The sequence below is a fragment of the Vigna unguiculata genome, chromosome 1 (assembly GCF_037176805.1).
Source record: "Vigna unguiculata cultivar grain cowpea cultivar isolate G323 ecotype 2 chromosome 1, ASM3717680v1, whole genome shotgun sequence".
Taxonomy (NCBI): Eukaryota; Viridiplantae; Streptophyta; class Magnoliopsida; order Fabales; family Fabaceae; genus Vigna; species Vigna unguiculata.
Window position 1 is genome coordinate 4,491,786 of NC_140792.1, and position 22,813 is coordinate 4,514,598.

A 22,813-nucleotide genomic window follows, 5' to 3' on the forward strand; every position below is an offset into this window, starting at 1 on the left:
TGAGTCATATCATCCACATGCTAAAAAAATTATTTCTTCAACAATTTTTATTTCAATGCGAATAAAATTATTATATAAAATAACTATTTAAGGTAACTTTAAGAAAATAATTATATAACACATTTCTTATATATAACACATTTCTTATAACATATATAGTTACAGATTAATCGATAGAAATTACTTAATGTATATTATTTAGAAAATCACTAAATAATAACCACTAAAACAAATAAAATGAGAAAATAATATATTTAGATCGAAAAATAAAATATACAAATTTAGGGTGAATTGCAAAAACTAAATACACATACATACTATTAAGAAGATATAAACGAAAATATTTATAAAAAATTCATAAAAATCAAAGAGAAAAATATTTTTTTATTAAGAACGACAGACAAAATTTACAAAAGTAGAAAAGAGAAAAAAAAAATTCTATAAGCAATGTTACGCTATTTAATTACACACCAAAATATTTTTTTTATTAAAATATATGTGATCTTTTGAATAAAATTGTCAGCTATTAATGTCTTGACAAATTTGTTCAGAAAGAGGAAGTGCAATCTTCACCGCGACTTGAACGCCGGCGACGACTGAGAGAAATTTTCAAACGGACAAAAAATGTCGCTTGTCGATTACGCTTCCTCTTCAGACGACGATGTTCCAGAACCCAATGAAGAAGAACGCAAGAAAGAGGAGGAACCCCAACCACCCCCTCCTCCTCCTCCTCGTTCTCAGTAATTTCCTTTTTCTTTGCTTCTTCACTAAAGTTATTCTTATTGCTTTGTGTTTTTATGTCCATTTATTTTTGAAGTTTTTCATTTCAGCATTTGATTCTGTAGAGTTATAGTAGTTCTTTATTTTGGTAATATACCAATAGTTTTTCTGTGTTCATTCGCAATTGTTAATGTTGTGGTTGGCATTTTTAGGTTTAGAGTCAATAGAATACTAACTGTTAATGTTAGGAGTTTTATTAATTATTGTATTAATTTCTACTTTATTTAATGAACAATGATATACAAAGAGGGGACTATGACCGGAGTGATGTGGATTGCTTGAGAGCATAGCGACAGTAGTGAAGTATGACAGTAGTAGAATCCAAACCGAAGAGTAAAAGGAAAATAAGGCAAAGGGGTTGGGATGGTTTACATAGTTAGACGTGGAATTGGCTTGGTGGTTAGCTTAAAACATATGAGAGGTATAGAAGGTGAGGTAAAGGAATTCGGAATTCTTGCTATGAGAAAAGTGAAAAACGTAGTAGTTAGTTTAGGCTTAATACAATCTGGGGGAAGAACTTGTTTCCCTTCTTACACCTGCTAACTTATTTGAACTAAAAGATGAATTCTTTATGGTTAACTTTCTGGTTTAATCTAGTTTTTAGCTGAAGACACGGGTGGGGAATGATCACTGCCGAGAATTCCCTAATAGAAGCACAATTAGGAAATAGGTGGGGTGAAAACATCTAACTGATGATGATAGGAAGTGACTAAGATACTGTAAAACTAAGAAAAGCTACCAGTGAATAACCATCGAAAGCTAGAAGATAAACATTGACATTTTTCATTGATTGATTGTAGGAAAGAAGAGTACACTTGAGAGATACCAACAATTAAATGGTGACCTACAAGTGTCACCAAGTAACTTTAGGGAATTAAATATAAGATCCTTGATCCACTTAATTTTCCTTCTTTTAGGCATCTTTAGGCCCATCTTATCAAATGATCCTTTTATTAACTAGAAAGTAACTATAGGCCTAATTCAACTTTATAAAAATGACTTGTAGGGTGAGATTTAATTTTTATATAATATAATTTGGCTATATCTCTAGTTGATGTGGTATCTCTAATATATTCTACACAAAGAATGTGTTACCATAATTACCATAGGTCACTACACTTGAGACTGAGACTTTGAAATATATGAGTAGTGGACAATAGTACCACTCTCCTTCTCTTCTATTTATAATGAAGCAAGTACATATGAAAAGACTACTCTAAGATACTAGGCATGATTAGATGCAGCAGTAGATATGGCAGTAGTGGGTTTCCCACACTCAACACCCTATACATAGGGTTAATGATACAATAGGTAATAATTCTAACACTCCCCCTCAAGCTGGAGCATACAAATTGTATGAACCAAGCTTGGAACAAATGAACTCAATCCAAGGTCCCCTTAATGACTTGGTCAACACATCTGCAAGTTGGTCATTTGACCCAACGAACTCAGTACAAATTTCCTTGGTCATCAATTTTTCTTGAACAAAGTGGTAGTCAATTTCTATGTGTTTAGTTCTCTCATGAAACACTGGATTTGATGCAATGTGGAGAGCAGCCTGGTTGTCACAGTACATCTTCATGATCTGAATTTCACAGAAGTTAAGCTCTCGAAGAAATTGCTTTACCCATATAAGTTCACACGTGAGAGACGCCATTGCCCGATATTCAGCTTCAGCGGTGGATCGAGCCACTACATTTTGCTTCTTACTTTTCCAAGAGATAACATTTCCTCCAAGGAGGACACAATATCCCGTAGTAGAGCGTCTGTCAATAGGAGAGCCTGCCCAATCAGCATCACAGTACCCAGAGATTTGAACATTTCCTTTATCTTCATATAGCAAACCTTGTCCTGGAGCTTTCTTGAGGTACCTTAAAATACGGATGATGGCATTCCAATGTCCAATACATGGAGTCTGCATAAACTGGCTAACAATTCCAACTGCGAAAGATAGATCAGGCCTCGTAATAGTGAGATAAATTAACTTTCCAACGAGCCTCCTATATCTCTCTGGATCGGAGAATAATTTGCCTTCTTCTGTTGTTAACTTCTGATTTGGGTCCTTAGGACTCTCTACTGGTCTGTAGTCAATCATACCTGTTTCTTGTAATATATCAAGAGCATATTTCCTTTGAGAGATTACAACTCCATCTTTTGACTGAGCTACTTCAATGCCCAAGAAGTATTTGAGGCTTCCGAGATCCTTGGTTTGAAAATGTTTACACAAGTGCTCCTTCAGTTGAGATATTCCAGTAGTATCATTTCCTGTAATAACAATATCATCAACATATACTATTAGGTAGACACATTTCCCAGGAGAGGTATGTTTGTAAAAGACTGAGTGATCTGCCTCACTGCGTCTTAACCCAAATTTCTGAACAATGGAGCTGAATTTTCCAAACCAAGCTCGTGGTGATTGTTTGAGGCCATATAAAGATCGATGCAATTTGCATACCATACCAGACTCCCACTGAGCAACAAACCCAGGAGGTTGCTCCATGTAAACTTCCTCCTCAAGATCACCATGAAGGAAGGCATTTTTGATATCCAATTGATGAAGCGGCCAGTGACGAATTGCTGCCATTGCAAAGAATAGGCGAATAGTAGTCATCTTGGCCACGGGAGAGAAGGTGTCACAATAGTCAAGGCCATAAACCTGAGTGTACCCTTTTGCAACCAATCGGGCTTTGAGTCGATCAACCTGACCATCGGGACCAACTTTAATTGCATACACCCATCGATAACCAACAACCTTCTTGCCCGAAGGGAGGGGCACGAGCTCCCAAGTATGATTGCTTTCAAGAGCCTGCATCTCTGCAATCATGGCTTGTCGCCATCCAGGATGATCAAGTGCTTCAGTCACATTTTTGGGAATAACAACAGAAGACACTGAGGATAAAAGTGAACAATAGGAAGGAGATAATCGGTGATAGCTAAGAAAATTATAAATAGGATGTGGATTTCGAGAGGAACGAGTACCTTTTCTGAGAGCAATGGACCAACCTGAATCACCTTCACCAGGAGTCGTGGGATCAAGAGACGAGGGAGAAGAATCTGAAGTAGGGGATTCACCATGTTCTTGAACAACTGGACTAGTCGTCGGCGTCCTGTGTTGGAGAGAATCAATAGGTGGAGATGATGGCTCAGGAGGACTTTGGTCGAGACTTGGAGTGACAGGGACATTGGAAATATTGTACTCAACCACGGGAATAGGAAGGACTTGCTGTATGACATGGACATCTTGAACAGATGGAGAGAAGTAAGGGGTCTGTTCAAAAAATGTAACATTGGCAGACATGTAATATTTCTTGGTTTCAGGAGAGTAACATCGATACCCTTTTTGAAGACGTCAGTAGCCCAAGAAAACACATTTGAGAGAGCGAGCAGAAAGCTTGTCTAACCCGGGAGACATGTCATGAACAAAACATACACAACCAAAAACTCTAGGAGAAGTGTGAAAGAGAGGATTTTCTGGAAACAGAATGGAGAAAGGGACCTTATGATTAAGAGAGGAAGATGGCATCCGATTAATAAGAAAACCTGCAGTTAAGATGGCATCTCCCCAGTGATGGACAGGAACGTTGGCACTAAGCAAAAGGGTACGAGCAGTTTCAACTAAGTGTCTATTTTTTCTTTCTGCTATACCATTTTGTTGTGGCGTATGAGGACAAGTAGACTAGTGCAGGATACCATGGGAACTCAAAACATTAGAAAGAGCAGACGAAAAGTACTCTTTGGCATTGTCATTTCTTAAGATTTTAATTACTTGACCAAATTGATTCTTGATTTCATTCAAAAAGGATGTGAAGAGGGATAATAATTCAGAACGATCTTTCATAAGATAAACCCAAGTACATCTCGAATATTCATCAATGAAAGTAACAAAATACCTAAAGCCAAAAGATGAGACACGACTAGGTTCCCAGATATCGGAATGGATGACAGAAAAACTAGAAGTACACTTTGATTGAGACCTTTTAGGAAAGGTAGATCTAACATGTTTTCCTAGTTGACATGACTCACATTCTAAAGTCTGGAGACTACTAAGTTCAGGAAACATTTTCTTTAACTTGGATAGGTGACGGTGACCAAGCCGTTCATGTAACATTTTAGGATTGAGAGCTGCAAGACATGACACCCGTGGACGAGATCCAAAATGGTATAATCCGCCCGCTTCATATCCTTCTCCAATCTGTCTCCCCGAGCCGCGCTCCTGTATAACAAAAGATTTGTTATCGAAGGTTACAGAGCAATTCAATGTTTTGGTTAACTGACTTAAGGAAATTAAATTGAAAGGACAATTAGGGACAAAAAGGACAGATTTTAGATTTAAGGACGGAGATAAGTTGGCTTGACCAACTCCCTTTAAGGATGTTTTAGAACCATTCGCAAGGGTTATAAAATGAGATTTTTCTTGGAATGAAATGGTTGAGAACAAGGAGGTATTACCAGAAATGTGGTCAGAAGCACCAGAGTCAATTACCCATGAATTGTGACCTTCCATGGATTGAGAGATGCAAACAGTTGATGTACTTGGAGCTTGAGATGATTGTGCCAAGCTGTTGGATTTGAGGCGTAGGTACTCTTGATACTCGTCCTCAGTGAACTTGGAGTCAGTAGTCTCTGCCTGGGAGACATTGGCTGTTTTGGCAGGAAATCCATGTAAAGTGTAGCAGTTTTCTTGGGTATGACCTATCCTTTTACAATACGTACACTGAGGACGCCCACGACCTCCACGTCCACCTCCTCTAGTTCCACGACCTCCTCTTCCTCGGGTGGCGACCATGACAGATGGTTCTATTACAGCAAGAGTTTCTGGAGTTTGAAGAGCTGGAACACATATCATGCGGGAGATCAAAGTTTCCATGGAAGGAACCTCATGAGAGGTCAAAATCTGATATCGGATATGATTAAAGTCTGGGTGTATAGCGCGGAGGATCATTACCATATAGTACTTGTCAAGCTTTTTCTTCATTTCATCTAGAGAATCGACTTCCAAGAACATTCGAAGTTCTTCCACAGCAGCTTGAGCGTCATTCATGAATGAAATCATATCATGGTTAGTCATTTTCATAGATGCCAACTTGTTCGCTGAATCATAGAGGCGATGAATATCATTTGCATAGATATTCTGAGTTCGCTTCCAAAACGAGTGGCAAGTTTTGAAGGCCCGTAGGGACATCAAAAGTCGTGGTTCCACCGATTGCCACAATAGAGCACATAGTTGGAAATTTGCTTGTTTCCACTGTTCAACCTTTTCAGAAGGAACGTGGCTGCCATCTTTCTCAAGGTGGTCATGATGTCCTTGACCGAGAAACCACATCTCGACGGCAGCGGACCAAGATAAGTAATTTTGGCCATTTAGTTTCTCGGAAGTAATGCAGGGGCTTTCGGAGAATGAAATAGCACTCCCAGTACCTCCAGTGGCCATGATATGATCAAGAGAATAAACAAAAACAGAGAGGATCTCGGAAACAGTGAAACAGTGACGATTCTCGAATTCGAAAGTGACGATTTCCACAAGGGGTGCTACTGGACTTCACTGGAATAGAGGTTTGAAGGTCAAAACGGGTAGAGGAAGCTCCAGCGACGGCGAAGGAGGTGGCGCGACGACGAACCGGTGACTGGAAGGCGGCGCGTGAGCGGCACGCGCCTGACTGGAGCGAACAGAGATGATGCGCGTGGAGGCGCGTGGCGACGGCGCTGCCTGCGACACCGGCGGGGTTGGCTGTCGCGCGGAGAGGCGGTCCAGATCCGGTGGTTTCCGGACGGAACTGCGTCGGTAGACGGCGGCGGATGGCGGCGGACGACGGCGGACGGCGGCGGACGGCGGCGAACAGCGGCGGACAGCGGCGGAGGACTGCAGACAATGGCGGATAGTGTTGAAATGTTGTTTGACAGTGTTGGGTAGTTCAGAAACGAGGTTAAACAACTTGGACAGCCGCGGACAGCGGCAGTGACTAACGGCGATCAACCGCGAACAGCGGTGACGGACCAGATGAGACAGAAACCAGAGCGGGATCGACCCGTTCTGATACCAACTTGAGACTGAGACTTTGTAATATATGAGTAGTGGACAACAGTACCACTCTCCTTCTCTTCTATTTATAATGAAGCAAGTACATATGAAAAGACTACTCTAAGATACTAGGCATGATTAGATGCAGCAGTAGATATGGCAGTAGTGGGTTTCCCACACTCAACATCCTATACATAGGGTTAATGATACAATAGGTAATAATTCTAACAACTACCAAGAGGTCCCATAGGTTGAAAAAACCATCTTCCAGGTATCGTTTTGTGAGTATGTAACCTTGACTAATGGTGAAGAACTTGAGTGTTTTCAAGAAGCTTTGGACAGTGAAGAAAAACAAGAGTGGTTGGATATAATGCAAGATGAGATGAATTCTTTGCACGATAATCACATTTAAGACTTGGTAAATTGCCTAAGGCCAAAAGGGCTTTGGAGACCAACTGGATTTTCATGGTGAAACTAAATGCTAATTTTACATCTCCAAGGTGCAAGGCCAGATTTGTGGTGAATGACTTTAGACAGAAGCAAGGTGTTGATTTCAATGAGATTTTCTCACATGTGGTGAAAATGTCATCCATTAGAACTGAGCTAAGTTTAGCTGTGGTGAGAGGGGTATTCTAGGCTAGAAGTGTGAGTGAAAAATCGTAGCCCTGTTAGAGACAAAAGAGGGAGAAAATTATGTTGACGAAGTCATTGAGCCAAATCTATAAAATTGCGATTCCTGTTTTGTTCACCATTAGATCAGGTTGAAACTTTGATAGAAGGTTCATAGTGTATGGTTTTTCATTTTGAATGTTGGGATTGTCAATCGGAGGTTTGAGGTTAAGAAAGCAATCCTGCACTGTTGCTGTGTTTTAGGCTCTCTTTAATTGTTCATCATATTTGAGAGGATTATTGCTTTATGTATTGGTTGGTTGTAGGCAAACTTGTGCTTTTGATTCAACTCTCTTGTACACATATATGATCGTATTGGAGCTAGATCGATTGGCTTGTGCCTGTGAGTTTTTACCAGTAGTAAGTATCGTGCAATTCACGATACGATACAATTCTCGTTGGCGATGATACGAATCGCATGAAGAATTGTTTTTTCTCACATAATTTAATTTTTATGTTACCTTTTTTCCCAATTATTTGTGTGGATTTTGTACAATAGTTTCTTATGGAAAACTACCAAACTTTTTTTTGGTAAAAGGTGTCACAAATCTAGAAACATATAACTATTCAAGTGATGATTAAGTCAATAAGTAATTGCTCATTAACCTCTTCTAAAATCTTAAACCAGTGGAGTGGTTACTTGTCCCTGAGATGGAAATGTTTTTCTTAGAATTCTATATTTTTCCATTTTGTTATTCATAGATCTTACCTATGTATCTCTTCTAATTATAGTTTCATTCTTTTGTAAAAAAAACAATGTAATGTATACTTTTTTCATGATTTTTGCATAAGATACATGTTAACCATAAAGAACCATCATAACTGCATCAGTGAGCTAGATCTGTAAAAACTCTGCTTTCCTGAAAAACACAAAAAAAGAAGAAGAAAGGATCTGCAGATAAAGGCATGCTTTATATGTGTCTTCTCAGTGTTCGCACCTGTGTGATTTGGAGTCTTATGCAAAGTGTCAACCAACATAAACTATTAGAATTTCACCTTTCTTGATCATCATTGTCCTCTAGTCTCAATATGAATGTTTTTTTTTAATATGTAGGACTAAATCTGGATCTTCGTCAAACCAGCAACTAGAAAATAAACCTCACTCATCTCTGACTTTAGTGGAGAAACTTCCTGATGCTTCTCTTCTTTTGGATGCACCCACTGTCTCATCAGATCTGATGAGTGCTAGTGACCACTTCTCTCGAGTTGCTGCAGCTCAAGCTGAAAATGCTTCCCGGAAGAGAGACTCAAATGGAATGGCCTCCTCCACTGTTCGTAGTAAAGTTCCCAAGGGAAACTTGCCTCATTCAAGGAACGTTCCAGAAACTTCTGGTGGTATGCTACTTCCACCACAGATCAGTGGAAGGTTCGTACTCATTTGTTGACAGATAGTGGTCTACATTTTTTCTTATTTGTGCATTTGTTGTTACTCCTTTTTAGAAGTTAAGTTTGTCTAATTTTAAATTTGATTAGTAGATCTTGAATTGATGCATGGGGTCACGTGAGGTGAATTTGCACGTTATGCACTTAGATTGAATTTTAAATGAGCTGTGCCTATCTGTTTATAATTTGCATATTGATTTCATCAATTTAATGCTGGCATTTTCACTTTTCTATTGTTTTTGTATACTTGTTATTTTAGTTTTGTTGAGACAATGGGGAGATTTTAGTCTAGAAGCCTACTTTAAAGTGAACCCTTTTAAGCAGGCTAACAAACTACTGAACAATAGTTGTAAACTTGTACGTAGGTTGGAGCAGGTTTAAGCATTTAAATTAAATATACTAACAAATTTATAATTTCAAAACATTATTTTAAAATTTAATACAATAATTATAATGAGATTCTTATGCTAATTATTATTATTTGCTTTGAATGGCCTAAAGCCTAGCCTTTGTGAATCATTTGACCTAACTTGTTTGGTAAATAGGCCTTGCTTGAGTTGGCCTCTTGTAAACCCCAAAAAACCATCTTGGGCTATTCCTATCCGTAGGTTGAATTCTCCAAAAATTGGGTAAGGAATCCGTCCCTGCTAGTAAAAGAGGCAATGGCAGGAAAGAAGTGTCTTATCTTGGGAATCATTTGAGTAGAAGTAAGTTAGTTAACAACAATCTTGGCTTCTTAACTATTCTTTGTGAAAAGAAAATCATATTTACTCAAGTCATGATCACCTTCTATTAAAGAAATTCTGTGGGTAATTTTGGAAGTTTGGTTTTGGAAGGAAAGGTAAGAGATGGTAATTTTTTCATTTGTAAGAAATAAACATTATCTAATTTAATAATTTTGTAAGGTGAAACTAAAATTGTAGATTATCATGAATTTAATGTCCTAATCTTTTTTTAATCGTTATATAAATATTATAACTCTTAATTTCAAAACAAATGGTTTCGCTTTCCTATCCTTTGCCTTCAAATCCCCACTCTTAACTTAAGAACTCTCTTAAGAAACTTTGAACTTTGAAAAATGCTTGAGTAATCCTGTCAATCTTTGATTAATGGTAACAGAAAATCAGAAATAAAATAAGATTTTCATTCCCCCTCAAGCAGGTGGATATTTAAGAGATATAGGTAACAATAAGATAGGTGTTGAATTTGAACCTTTGAAAATTTTCTATTTTGGAGTTCGAAACTTTTATGATAGTTCCTTTACCATTACTTGGTTAGGATGCAAGTTAGCTAAAATAATTAACTTTTTGATACAGGGAAACAGTTTAAATAACGTGCTTTGATGTTATTATTAATAGGTCTTATATAAGGTTGGTACAAACAATATTTCACGTGCAAGTTGTTCTTCAAGTAGCTTATCTTTTAGATATACAAATTTTAGACATCAGATATTTTGTCCATTCCAAATCTAGGACTTTTCAGCTGTTACATTTCACAAAATTAGTAATTAAAAAACAAATGAGATAAAAGAATAAGATGTTACTGCACAGTATTCTTAGATTGGCTCATCCAAACAATTGTTGGCTGCAGTTGAGAATCAGAATAATATACATGGTTTATTATTATAGTAATTCACTGTTTATCTTATAGGCAACAAAACATCTTCTGTTCGTGCTAAATAAATATAATGAATCTGTATAAACTCATGTAAGTTGTAGATTTGGATACATAAACTCATTTAATGTTTGTGTTCTCTATTTTATCGTAGTAACAGGGGCAACATGACAAAATTGCCTGCCTGGTAGATCCATTGTCCCTAGAGAAGTTCTTTATTTATTTATTTTTTTATTTTTTTTGTGAATCATGTATGTATATATTTGGTTTGCCTCTTTGATAGTTGCCTCTGGTGAAACTTTTTCTCCTCTGTTGACCTCTCGGCCCCGGCTGCTGCGTTTTCTCTAACAACTTTTTGCAGTTGGAGTGTCAGCTCTGCTTGTGCAGTGTGTCTGTTAGGGACCTAGAAATAGTGATGAAAGAACAATACAGAAAAAGAAGCAAAGATAAAGTCTTGTACTGTATTATTCACTTTACATGTCAGAATAGGTTTTGTTAACATGTTTGCTGGGTTCTCTCTCGTATCAATCTTCTACTGCTCAATCCTCTCCTTTGTGCAAATGAAGTGATACTTAATGTTATGAATCTAGCCCTTGGCCTAGCAAATGGCACTAAGACTACAAGGCCCTTCCGCCAAATATTCTCCTTCACACCTTCAGAGTCATACTCTCTATTTCAATAGTTGACAAAGAAATTGTAGGCTGCAATGTAATCTTCCAATTGACTAACGAGTTGCCAATTGTATAATCATACCTATTCACTGATTGCCACCATAGTAAAAATCCAAATAACTTGCAAGGGTGGACAACATCCCACCCTTGTAGATCAGCCCCATATTAGAAGTACCCTTACGGTACTCGAAGAAGATACACTTCATGGAAACCAATGCCCATTCCTGTGATTTCCCATGTACATACCCACCACACTAATTGGTTGTGCAACCTTAGATCTAGTGTCCACCATTTCATACATCAAACTCTTTAGTGCACCAACATAAGGAACATAGGACATGTATTCCTTCTTTGTTTCAGATTGAGTAGTATTGGAGTAGACAGACGAGTAATTGATGTCAAAGGAGTCACAATTGACTTGGAACACAATGTGACAAAGTAATCAATGATCTTTTGAATGTGATATCCCTGACTCAAATTTTTTGAAGGATTAGGTGTGTTCAAGAAGCTGGATAAAGGTGTGAAAGGGAAGCCAAACAAACTAAGTAAAGGAATGTAAACACCCTTGGCTTGTGCAATGAGTTAGGTGCATGGACTAACTCTAATTACTATGTAGTTGGAGTTAGCTTCTAGAATATTCTAACATATTTAAAAGCATAATTAGAATTTTTATTCTATGCACTCCAATCTCCTTCACGGGATTCTTTATTCTTCCTCTTGTCACTCTCTCTAGAGGAATCTTTATCTTTTGTTTGTCCTTTGTCTTCAAATCTTTGATGCCCTTTTGATGTTCTTATCACTTCCATGACCTATTTTTGACTCCTTCCTCCCTCCCTCCACCGACAACCAAATGCACTTTATCCCCAACTCCACCCTAATCAATGTACATCTCTACTAGTACCCACATTTCCAAAAAGGGGAGATTGAAGGTCAATGTGCATCCCATTGATCCTCTTAGCTAGTAATCAAGATGGAACTTGGTGTGTCTCTTAGATCTATTATTTTTTTTTGATTGTAATTCTATTATTTTGTTCCTCCAAATGTGGGTGATCATGTAAGGGAATCCTTCTAAATGTCGAGTTTTAATGAATATGGTGTTCAATACTGTCGAAGATCCCACATCAACTAAAGATATGACTAAATTACGAATGTAAACCTTATCTTACAAGCTGATTTTGTGAGGTTAAGTTACTATAAACTCACTTTCTAAGGTGATATCAAGTCCTACTCCAGCAAAGTTTGTTGAATCTATCATACAACCTACTATTGAATTATTTACAACTATCTAGTTTCACAATCGAGAAACACTTCTATTTTCAGAATGAAGATTTGTGTTGGAGATCTCATATAGACTTGAAATCTGACCAAATTATAGTATATAAGTTAGTGTAAATTTCACCTTGTAAACTGGATTTGTGAGGTTGAAATACACTTAAAATCTACTCACTTAGAATATGATTGGGTTACTTAGACTATAGTTTAAAATGCAATAGAAATATTGAAATTGTTGTTTAGTTTTATTTTTTCTTATTCTCTTTTTTCTAAGGGTCATCCTTGGTGTAATGGTAAGGTTGTAGTCATAACCTAGTTGTCGTGGATCTAATCCTGGAAACAACCAAGTAATGACAAAGTGTTGCAAAAACGGCCCTGGTCATTGAGCTGGTCAAGACATTGGATCAATGGGCCAAGAGTGGATCACTAATTAGCTGTGTTGATCTAGTCTGCTTTAGCAAAAGTAAAAATAAAAATGTATTATATATGTTTAACATAATTTGACAACTCTAACCTAAAATTAAAGTTTTTATAATAATAAAGTACTAATATATGAAATGGCTAATAAAGTTCAAGCCAATTTGATTTAAAAGTTCAATTTAAAAATATCATTATGGTCGGACCAGTCAGTTTTGATTTTATAACTATGAAACTATCACTTCCTCCAAACATGCTACAGATCATCTGCATATGCTATATGTATATTATCAGCACATGCGAGATGTATCTGTTCGAGATGCATATAATTTCGAGCGATAATCATTCCAAAATCCTAATCTCTATGTTTACTGCTTTGTTTTAGGCAATGCTAAAGCTGACTTAGCTGAGATACTAGTTTGTCTGCTCTTCAAATTCTCGTCATTGAAATGTCTTTTTGTGTATTATTTGTATACATGTGTGTGTGTGTTTTTGTGTGTGTATTCATGGATTTCTGATCTCATAATTTCAGGCAAAACATTGTTACAGAAGACATAAGCAAGCTCTTTGTTAAGAAACACCGCTGACATTTACGTCGTAGAAGTTTGCATAATGAAATCAGTGATGGGTAAGAAATGCACCCGAGTATGTGGCACTCTACCTGGTTGAAAGTGCTTTCTTTTGTAGAATGTGTACTCGTTTAACTTTTAAGCTTGTTTATATCAATAGGTTGTACTTTTGTCTAGTTGATCATAGCCAAGTAAAAGAAAATGGAGCGCAAAACCTGTTATGGGTTATTTGCTTCACGGCAAATGAATTGGGTTTTGTTATAATTTAGCATTCTTGAGAGTACTATGGATGATATTTCCATGCTTTGTTCAAGTTTTATAAATATTCGCCGTCCTGCAAGGTATTTTCAGAAGGTAAAAGCCCATGCATAAAGTATGTGAACTTGTCTTTCAATTATGGTTCACATTTCCTTTAGTTAAACTCTGATATGATCTTCATTTTACAATTTTTCAGCCCCTTCCTCTCTTATCAATCTATCAATATATATATATATATATATAGATAAGATATATATAGAGAGAGAGAGCGCTTTGAAATGATGATTAGGCTATACGAGATAATTAGAGACCAATTTGAGACCCCACTACTCTATTTATAGCCTCTACAATGCTTATCAAACTCACTTGTTAACCTGTAAACTTGTCTACGTCTTTCACAAAGACCCATTGTTTGAGTTGATTGTTAAGCAAACTAGCTTATGTGTGTACTTATTTTGTTTAATTATGTTATTGAAATATTGAATTAGTTTGTTATTTCTATATATTTTTTTTTCATATAAAGTAAACTCTTAATATGATCATGTAATTGAATTTGATAACCTTGCTCTATACTACACGACAAAAACATCGCTATCACATCCTCACATATACCATATTCTTGATGATTCCAAGATATTCAAATATTAGGGTAGCTCACTTCTGGTAGCATTTACCTTGTTATGCTTGGATATGTTATTTACTCGCTCACAATTAAGCACCATAAAGAGTTAGGTAGATTGATTATCTAGTATATTATTAGAGTGCAATCCTTCCTAAATGAAATAAAAGTCCCAGTCTTATCCCCTTTCATTCTAGACTGAAAAAGATTTTTAGAAGTTGTAAAAAGAAATATTCTTGTAGAATTAAGTACTTTTATAGTGACTCCTATTATTGAGAAAAACTAGGTACTAATGGTTCAACTAAGTATTGAACCATTGGATCTCTCTAATAACTAAGGTAAAAAATTGATCTTTAAAACAATGAAATAATGTTGCGTCTAGCCAATGGATTAGAGTTCATTAGAAGAGGAGGAGGTATAGACCCTTGAGATCAGTTTGAAGAAGAAACGAATTTTGGAAGAGCCTATGGTAAACTTCCAACTGAATCTATTTAATTCATTTTAGTAAAACAAACAAAGTCCCTGGAAGAATGTTGATAAGAAATTGAATAAAAGGTCAAATAAGTTGTTGAAGATGGATTTCGTAAAGGAGGTCACTTACATAGACCTTAACACAATCAACTCCAAGGATACAAATCGTTTGTGGTCGACACCAAAAGAGCAAACAATCTTCTAATATTTTAAATAGCTTTTTCTTGTTCACCGCTCAGGTTTGTTTCCTCTTCGTTCGTTTATGTTAGGAATAACTCAAATGTGAGTCAAGGTACTACATTGTTTAGAAAAGACAACATTAAATATTATATAAGATGAAAGGTCCATAACTCCATTGTCTTAAGGTTTTAGGTTAAAAGTGGTGTCAAATGTTTTATATGTGTAAAACTAATGTCATGTATATATACATACATATATATATATATATATATATATATATAATCACAATTTTTCGATGACTGCAACCCCATATGAAATACATAAACTCAATAGTGGTATAAAAGTCGATGGTTCAGAATGACTGACCATATAACCATAACAAAAAGGATCACCATATGATGATGATTCGGGTGATTGACAACATAACCATAACAAAAAGAGGTCACCATACACCTAAGGAAAAATATACCATATGAAAAAGAAAAAAAAAAGGAACTCACCCTTGAGAGGAGATTGTCACGAAAAATCTAAGTGTGAGTAAAAGTCTCACCTTGTCTAGAAAAGACAAAGTTAAACACTATATAGGATTTGCATTAATGTTTTGGGTTAAAAGTGGTGTCAAATGCCTTATATGTGTAAGACTAATGTCATATATATACAATCACAATCTCTCAATTACTAAAACCCATATGATGAAATATAAATCCAACAGTGTAAATAGCTCTTTCTTTGTTGTCTTCATTGTTTTTGCTCACCATTTGTTGCGTGACCACATTGTTTGGTTGTTTTTCTATAATGACCATCATTGTTGGACTTAGTTCTCGTTCAAGCACTACACTCCTAGATTTGTATTAAAATTTTATATGATGATATGTTTGATTTATTTTTTATTGTATGTGTCATGATAAAAGCATGAAAAATGTATATTTAATGTTAGAAAACAATAGAATTTTTTTTTAGAATTTTCTAAATAGTATAGGTAAGTGAAATAAATCTATGAAATGTAAAAAAAATGGGAGACAAATACCTAAAGAAATAGAAAAGAGATAGTAAATAGTGAAAAATTGAAATTGTTGGGATCCCTAACCTCTTCCCCTTCATTTAAGGTTTACAACAAAAGTTATGATCATTTCAAGCATTTTATCCACTAAATCTTTCCAAAACAAAACATATGACAAATATGTGCAATGTAACACTCTATAAACAAATATATAATAGTAGAAGTTAGCACAAAAAGTAAAAAATAAAAAAATTGACTCAAAAATCACGTTCTACCTAGTTTTAATAATTTTTTTCAAAATTATTACTAGAGGTAAAAATTGAATTTTTGTGTTGCTCACTTATAGTTCAACCATGTTATCTTTGTTGTTAACTCTTGATTTAAATTTTAAGGTTGTTTAAAAGAATGTAAGAACTACTAAAATGATTCTTTTTTTTAAAATTCCATAGTAGATTGGATGAAAAAATCGTAGCCTATTCATGATTATATACAAAAAATTTATTGTCTATAGTTATGAATAAACTATGATTTTTCTTATCCAAATGTAGCCTATAATTTATCATAGGCTACAATTTTCCAAGAACTATGGTTGTTATGTATTATAGGCTACAGTAACAATAGCCTATAATTTATCATTTTTCTATACTATGCATAGATATAGTACGATTCATTAACCATAATTTAACATTGAAAATAATCGTAGTCATATCCATTTGTTGCACTAGTGTAACCAAATCATAAAATATGACAATGTAAACATTATTAAAACTACAAACACTCTAATGTTGTAAAGTACAAGATGAGTATTCTTTGGACTTCACTACTCTTGGTTAAAACTAATTTTGTTTAGAAAGGTTATTAGTGTGGAATAACATCGTTCTTTAAAAGATCTTTGATGTAGAAACATCTTCATGAGATCCTCTTGTAAGACCAATTAAAAGAGCATTTTCTACAACATAAAATAAGCATTTGTAATATTAGAATTGTACCATGAAATGCTTAAGATCATATATCTTTATTGTATATTCAAGAATAAGCTGATCAAACAAAGATAATTACACATGATGTTTTGCGTCCATTCCTATAAAAAGAATATTACATTTGTTGTTATCAAATGAATTATTATGTATCTCATCATCATATGAATCATGATTTGATACAAAACATATTCATGCTTCAACATTTTGTTTATGAAAATACTTAATCAAAACACTTTGGGATCTAATGAAATTTTCTCAATAATTTGAATTTCTAAATAAACATAAATCAAGGAAAATTGACAATAATTGGTCAAAATGTGAAAAGCATGTCATCCATGCTTGGCCATGTTTTTCATCCTTCTTTACACTTGTCTAACCTTTTGACATAATTAAATAAGATAATTATTTAAAAATATTAAATAAAATGTTCAAATACATATTTGTCTTAAATTTTCTTTTATCATAAACATTATTGAATTTTCAAAGCCTTTTGTGGAAAGAGATAGAGAAAACTGCAATGTCAAATTTTTGTTGTTTGTTACCTATTTCTAACTTAGCGAAGTTGATTTTGACTTAGCTAAACCTCTTAACTTTTTCATGTTTTTCTTGTCATCATGCAATACTTAGCTTGACTTTTTGTGATTTTGATAATTTGTTGTTCTTGACTTTATCTTTAAAGTGACATGAAACTTTTATTAATTTATTTTCACATCTCGATAAGCTTAACTTAGTTGCAGTTGCATTAATATACTTCAAAATATCCAAAGAACATTTTTGCAACTAAAAAACTATTTTTAAAATATTGTTGCATCTCATGTAAATAATTCTAATTATAATAAATCTTATAAAAACAATCTATTAAACACAAAAGTCAATTAAGAAATCAAGATTAAAGGTTAAATGAGGGCGTAAATATGCACTCATCACATTCTTTACTCATTAAATTTACTTTGATTCCAATGCTTATTTTGGTCAAGAATTAGTTAACCTTCTTGGACTTGGATGTCTTCAAAAGTCTTCTTTCTTCATTCTTATCAATTCCTCACACTCCTTTGTCTTATTGTGTTTAATAAGCTCAAAAAGAAAATTATTATTTTGCACTTATTTTTCACATGGAAAAAAGGAAAGTAAATGTATAATTTCTTTTAAGTAAAAATAAACTCGACTCCTTAAGAATTTATTTATTCATCCCTATTTAAGACTTTTCCTATCCATATAGACTCATGTTACTAGGCATATGACTTGTGAGTACTGATCTAAAGAGCTTCCATTTCATAAGTACTATCACAACAATAAATTTGGCCAACCACTTTAACAAGTTCAACATTGTCCAAGTGCAAAGAGAACAAATGATAGAGTTAATGAAAAAGATCACTAGTTTATAGATAATAGTTTTAAATATTTCCTATAACTTGAGCTAAAGCACCGAGTATAATCAATGGAACACCCACAAACAAATAATCAAGTAGAGCCAACAAATAAAGTTATCTTAAATGAACTTAAAGAGAAGCTACGACATGTAAAAGGTTGGTGGGATAAAGAGATACCTAGTATCCTTGGGGGTTATCGTTGAATCCCTTAATCTTCCACCAAGTAGACCTCTTTTCAACTTACCTATAGGTTAGGCATTATGTTTCCTTTGAATTGAAGAACTATGTCTTTTAACGTGTGCGGGTTACTTTTCACAAAAAATATACAAATATGGGTTGATATTAAAAAAATTTCAGAAAGGTAAGTCGTAGGGGGGAAAACAACTTTCAATGAAGAAGTTGTGCTACCTCTAGCGATTTTTCTTCTGCTACGAGTCAAAGTTGATCGAAAGGAGAAGTCGTAAGCGGGATGTGAGGCTTCCTTTAAGAAGTCGTAGTACGGTCATATAACTTTAGTTTGAAGTCGTATTGCACGGGTGGATGAAATTTAATTTAAATTTGAAGTCGCCAAGGTTGGAAATGACATTGTTTGTTTGTAATCGATACCCTGTAATCGATTACCAGGAATGTTGTTGTAATTGATGACAACATGTCTGTAATCGATTACCAGATCTTAAGTGTGAAAAAATGGTTTTACTTATCATATTTGAAGGTTGATGATGATGTCTTTGTTCATTTCTTTATGTTCTTTGCTCTTGAAATATAAGATTTGAAAGATTTGTATAAGAACTCTATTGTAAAAATATATTAATAGTATTTTTTTTAATAAAAGAAGGTACATAATTGAAAGATACAAAACAACAAACTTCATTGACAAAAGGGACATGTTCCCCTATGGTGACCTTCATGGTAACAATAAGAACATTTTTTTGGCTTATCTGGAGTTGGCTGCCCATTTCGTTATGAATACATTTAGTAACTGGTCTTCCCAATGCCTTACGGCGCATTTGAGGGTCTGAGATAAAATTTGGTCTTGTATAAGAGGACCAATAATCCTCATTTCTAAGTGGATGAAATTGAACTTGATAAGTCATATTAATGGTGTGAAGGACGTAAACAAGATTGATAAATGAGGATAATGGTAGATGAGAATAAGAATAAACTGCTATTACGTGTTGACAAAGGAGGCAAAATGCTTCAAAGTGACCACAATTGCATCACCAATCATTTAATCTAACATTGTATGACATTGGGTTTTCGATGATGATGGGTGGTTGATATTTCTTGAACTTCAAATTCTGAATTTTCTTGATCATATCATTGAACATTATAGAATGTCAATCATTGTTGTTGATTTTTTCGAAGTAAGGTAGTGATATCTTCTAAATCAGTATGCTCTTAGCTAGTGATCCCTTTAGAAATGAATTCATGCACTTAGCTAGTTTTGTTTTCATGTGACCATACCTCTTACCACCATCAAAAGCCCGAGACCACTTTTCTAAAGAAATTTTATCGATCCAAGATACTGCTTGGGGAATTGGGTTCTTAGTGCGGAAAGTTTTACTTTCAAAATGGGTTGCTTGACCTCATAAGTTGTGAAAACATAATAAATGAAATGACATTGAGTGAAGAAAAATTTTAAAAGAATATTTAGCAAAGGTAAGCAAATTTAGTAACCAAGTTAATGAATTCCCTCTTAAGATCTAAAGTTTTGAATATTTTGTTCAAATTGAAAGCCAAATGACGTACGCAATGAATGAAGACCTTTTGATTTCCAATCAACTTGTTATGATCGTAAGGCTGACAAAATTTCCTTGCCTCTATCAGTTATCAAGCACAAATTTAGTTGCAGTGTGACATGTTCTCTCAATAGTTGAAAGAATCAAAGCAAAGCCTCCTTCGTATCACCTTCCACTATAGCAAATGTCAAAGGAAATACATTTTGATTGCCATCTTGAGTGATTGTAGTCAGCAAGGTGTCATCATATCAACTATTTAAAAATGTTTCGTCAACTTGAACAATGGCTTATAATATTTGAAACCTTCGATGCATGGTTTGAAAGACCAAAAAACACGTTCCAAAATATAGCAGGATGTGTCAGTGTCACCATCAACATTCACAAGAGAACTAATGCATTGAACAATTATCCTAAGATTAGTGTCTTGGACAACTTCTAACCATCCTGGTAGGTCATTGTAGGTGTATCTTTTGAAGGAAATATGGTAGATGAGTGGAAAATTGACCATTCTACTCATAATGCTACAAATATGATTTGTATTGAAAATGCCAACATTAGAGGTAGATTACTTATTGAGTCTGTGAAGGTTGAAACTTGTTTCATGCACTATATTATTTGTTACATCTACTTCCACATGCTTTTAACCTTGCACAAGCCATTGAAAAAGATACAATTTTGATGTGGGCACTCTTAACTAGAAGAGAGATTAACTAGGCTCATCTTATCAAACATCAAATGACTAAGGCCTTACAATATGATGTACCTTTCCCATATCCCCACCCATTACCATGTTTTTGGGGTACTTTCAAATTCTTCTGGAGGTTGAACCTGTGTATCGGTTAAAATGTCTACTAGAATTGGTCCTGATGCTTTGGCTCTTTTTGGTTTCCTTAAAAACCAAGATGGTTAGTAGGTTCACAAACATGACCAGCCTCAGGCTATTCATGATGAGCAGACACCATCTCCACTAGCTCAAGATACTTCTATACTCTTCTGACAGATGTTATGAATGAAATTTGCGATTTTCGTGCTTTTGTTGATACACGATTTCACCATTTAAATGGTTGATTAACTTGACTTGAAGAACACATGGATCATCTCCACCATCCCTTTGGACCCTTTTAATTTTTTATTTTTTTTGCATGCTTAATTTGACTACTATCCTTGTATTACTTATTTGCACTTGGCTTTGGTTTTTATATATCTCATTTTATTTCGGTGATCTTATATTGTTTGTTATGCTACTTTTATATGTACACAAAGGGGAGAGATAGTAAGCAAAAGGGATTACACATATATACTCTTCAATAATATTATTTATAACTTAAAAGTTAATGAATCAATCGCTATTCTTCAACTCAATCAATGTTCAAATAAGGGGAAATAAACAATTTATGATCCAAAAAGCAAAGAATATAAAAAAATGAACAAAGATATCATCATCAACCTTCAAATATGATAAGTAAAACCATTTTTTTCACAATTAAGATATGGTAATCGATTATAAACTTTTTGTAATCGAACAATAACATTAGTGGCTCACATAGCCCCTGATAACCGATTACAAAATCCTTGTAGTCAATTACAAACAGGCAATATTATTACCGACCTTGGCAATATTGTTTCCGACTTCAAATTTAAATTAAATTTTGTCCAACCCCACTATGACTTCAAACTGAAGTCGTATGACCCCACTACGACTTCTCAAAGGAGGTCTCACACCCCCTTACAACTTCCCCTTTTGACTGACTTTGACTCACAACAGAAGCAAAATCACCCGAGGTAGCTCAACTTCTTCATTATAAGTCGTTTTCCCTACAACTTATCCATTTTTTTTAAAATCTGGCAATGTCTGAAATTTTTTGTGTAACCCCCAACACATACAAAAATCGAAGAATCATCTTGGCAAAACCAAGTCTTAAACGAAGATAATGGTAGTGCTAATCTACATATGGAACTCAATCTAATTCATGAAATTTGAAAGAAGGCAAAGATACGAGAAGAAACCACCATGAATAAAGCATTTTAGTGGTTAATATATGCATAAGAGAATGAGTCTACATAAAGGAGACTTATTGTCATGGAAAGTCAACTCATTTCAACTAAAACAGAAATTTGAACCAACTTTCGGGTATCAAATTGTAGTTTTCCTACAAAAAGGAGCTTATGTTATGCTAAACTAAGAATTGTAATTTACATCAAAAGAGTTTTTAATTAACAATATAAATCTAAGTTTTTTTTTTCATAAACTCTACTATTAACAATTTATCAAACATAAACATAGGAGATTAGATTCTCAATTAATAGAATCATAATCATAATAAATCAGTAGAACTTGTGAAAAGGAAAACAAAACAACAACAAAAGTAAAATTCAAATAGATCAATTCTTCATTTAGATTCAAGATCAAATATCATGGATTAATTTATTCAAAATTGACTAATAGAACGAACACTAATCAACCTAGACAAAATTTCTATGATAAATAACTCATTGAAGTTTAATTGAATTAAATTCACTTAAATAGTTTTTCTTAACATAAATAAACTATTAAGATTCGCATTTCATTAATAAATTAATTCAAAAAGTTCAAACATTGGATGCTACCAATGTTTAAACAAATCCGAGAAAATGGTCTAGTATGTAAGGAATTTGACTATTCACCACACTCTACACTAGAATGAAGTCATCGAGAGGATGAACAGGAACTTGTTGGAGACAACAAAGAGCATGATGATGTCGCACTCTAGTTTGAAGTATTAGTTTATTTAACAATACAAACTTAATACACAACAAAATCTG

At 34.5% G+C, this 22,813-nt stretch overlaps 2 protein-coding genes across 2 annotated transcripts; one reads left to right on the top strand and one right to left on the bottom strand.

Annotated features, from left to right (window-relative positions):
• Positions 1–491: 491 nt before the first annotated feature.
• On the top strand, positions 492–13,717 carry LOC114193171 (uncharacterized). The gene is made up of 3 exons (XM_028082885.2): positions 492–740; positions 8,523–8,834; positions 13,358–13,717. Exons 1-3 carry the CDS (start codon positions 625–627, stop codon positions 13,410–13,412), a joined length of 483 nt encoding a protein of 160 aa, XP_027938686.1. The 5' UTR covers positions 492–624; the 3' UTR covers positions 13,413–13,717.
• Positions 4,304–5,566, bottom strand: LOC146888645 (uncharacterized). Its single transcript, XM_085669044.1, has 2 exons — positions 5,230–5,566; positions 4,304–4,993 (listed from the first exon to the last, which is right to left on the bottom strand). The coding sequence occupies exons 1-2, from the start codon at positions 5,564–5,566 to the stop codon at positions 4,956–4,958; spliced, it is 375 nt and encodes a 124-aa protein (XP_085525170.1). The 3' UTR covers positions 4,304–4,955.
• Positions 13,718–22,813: the final 9,096 nt, after the last annotated feature.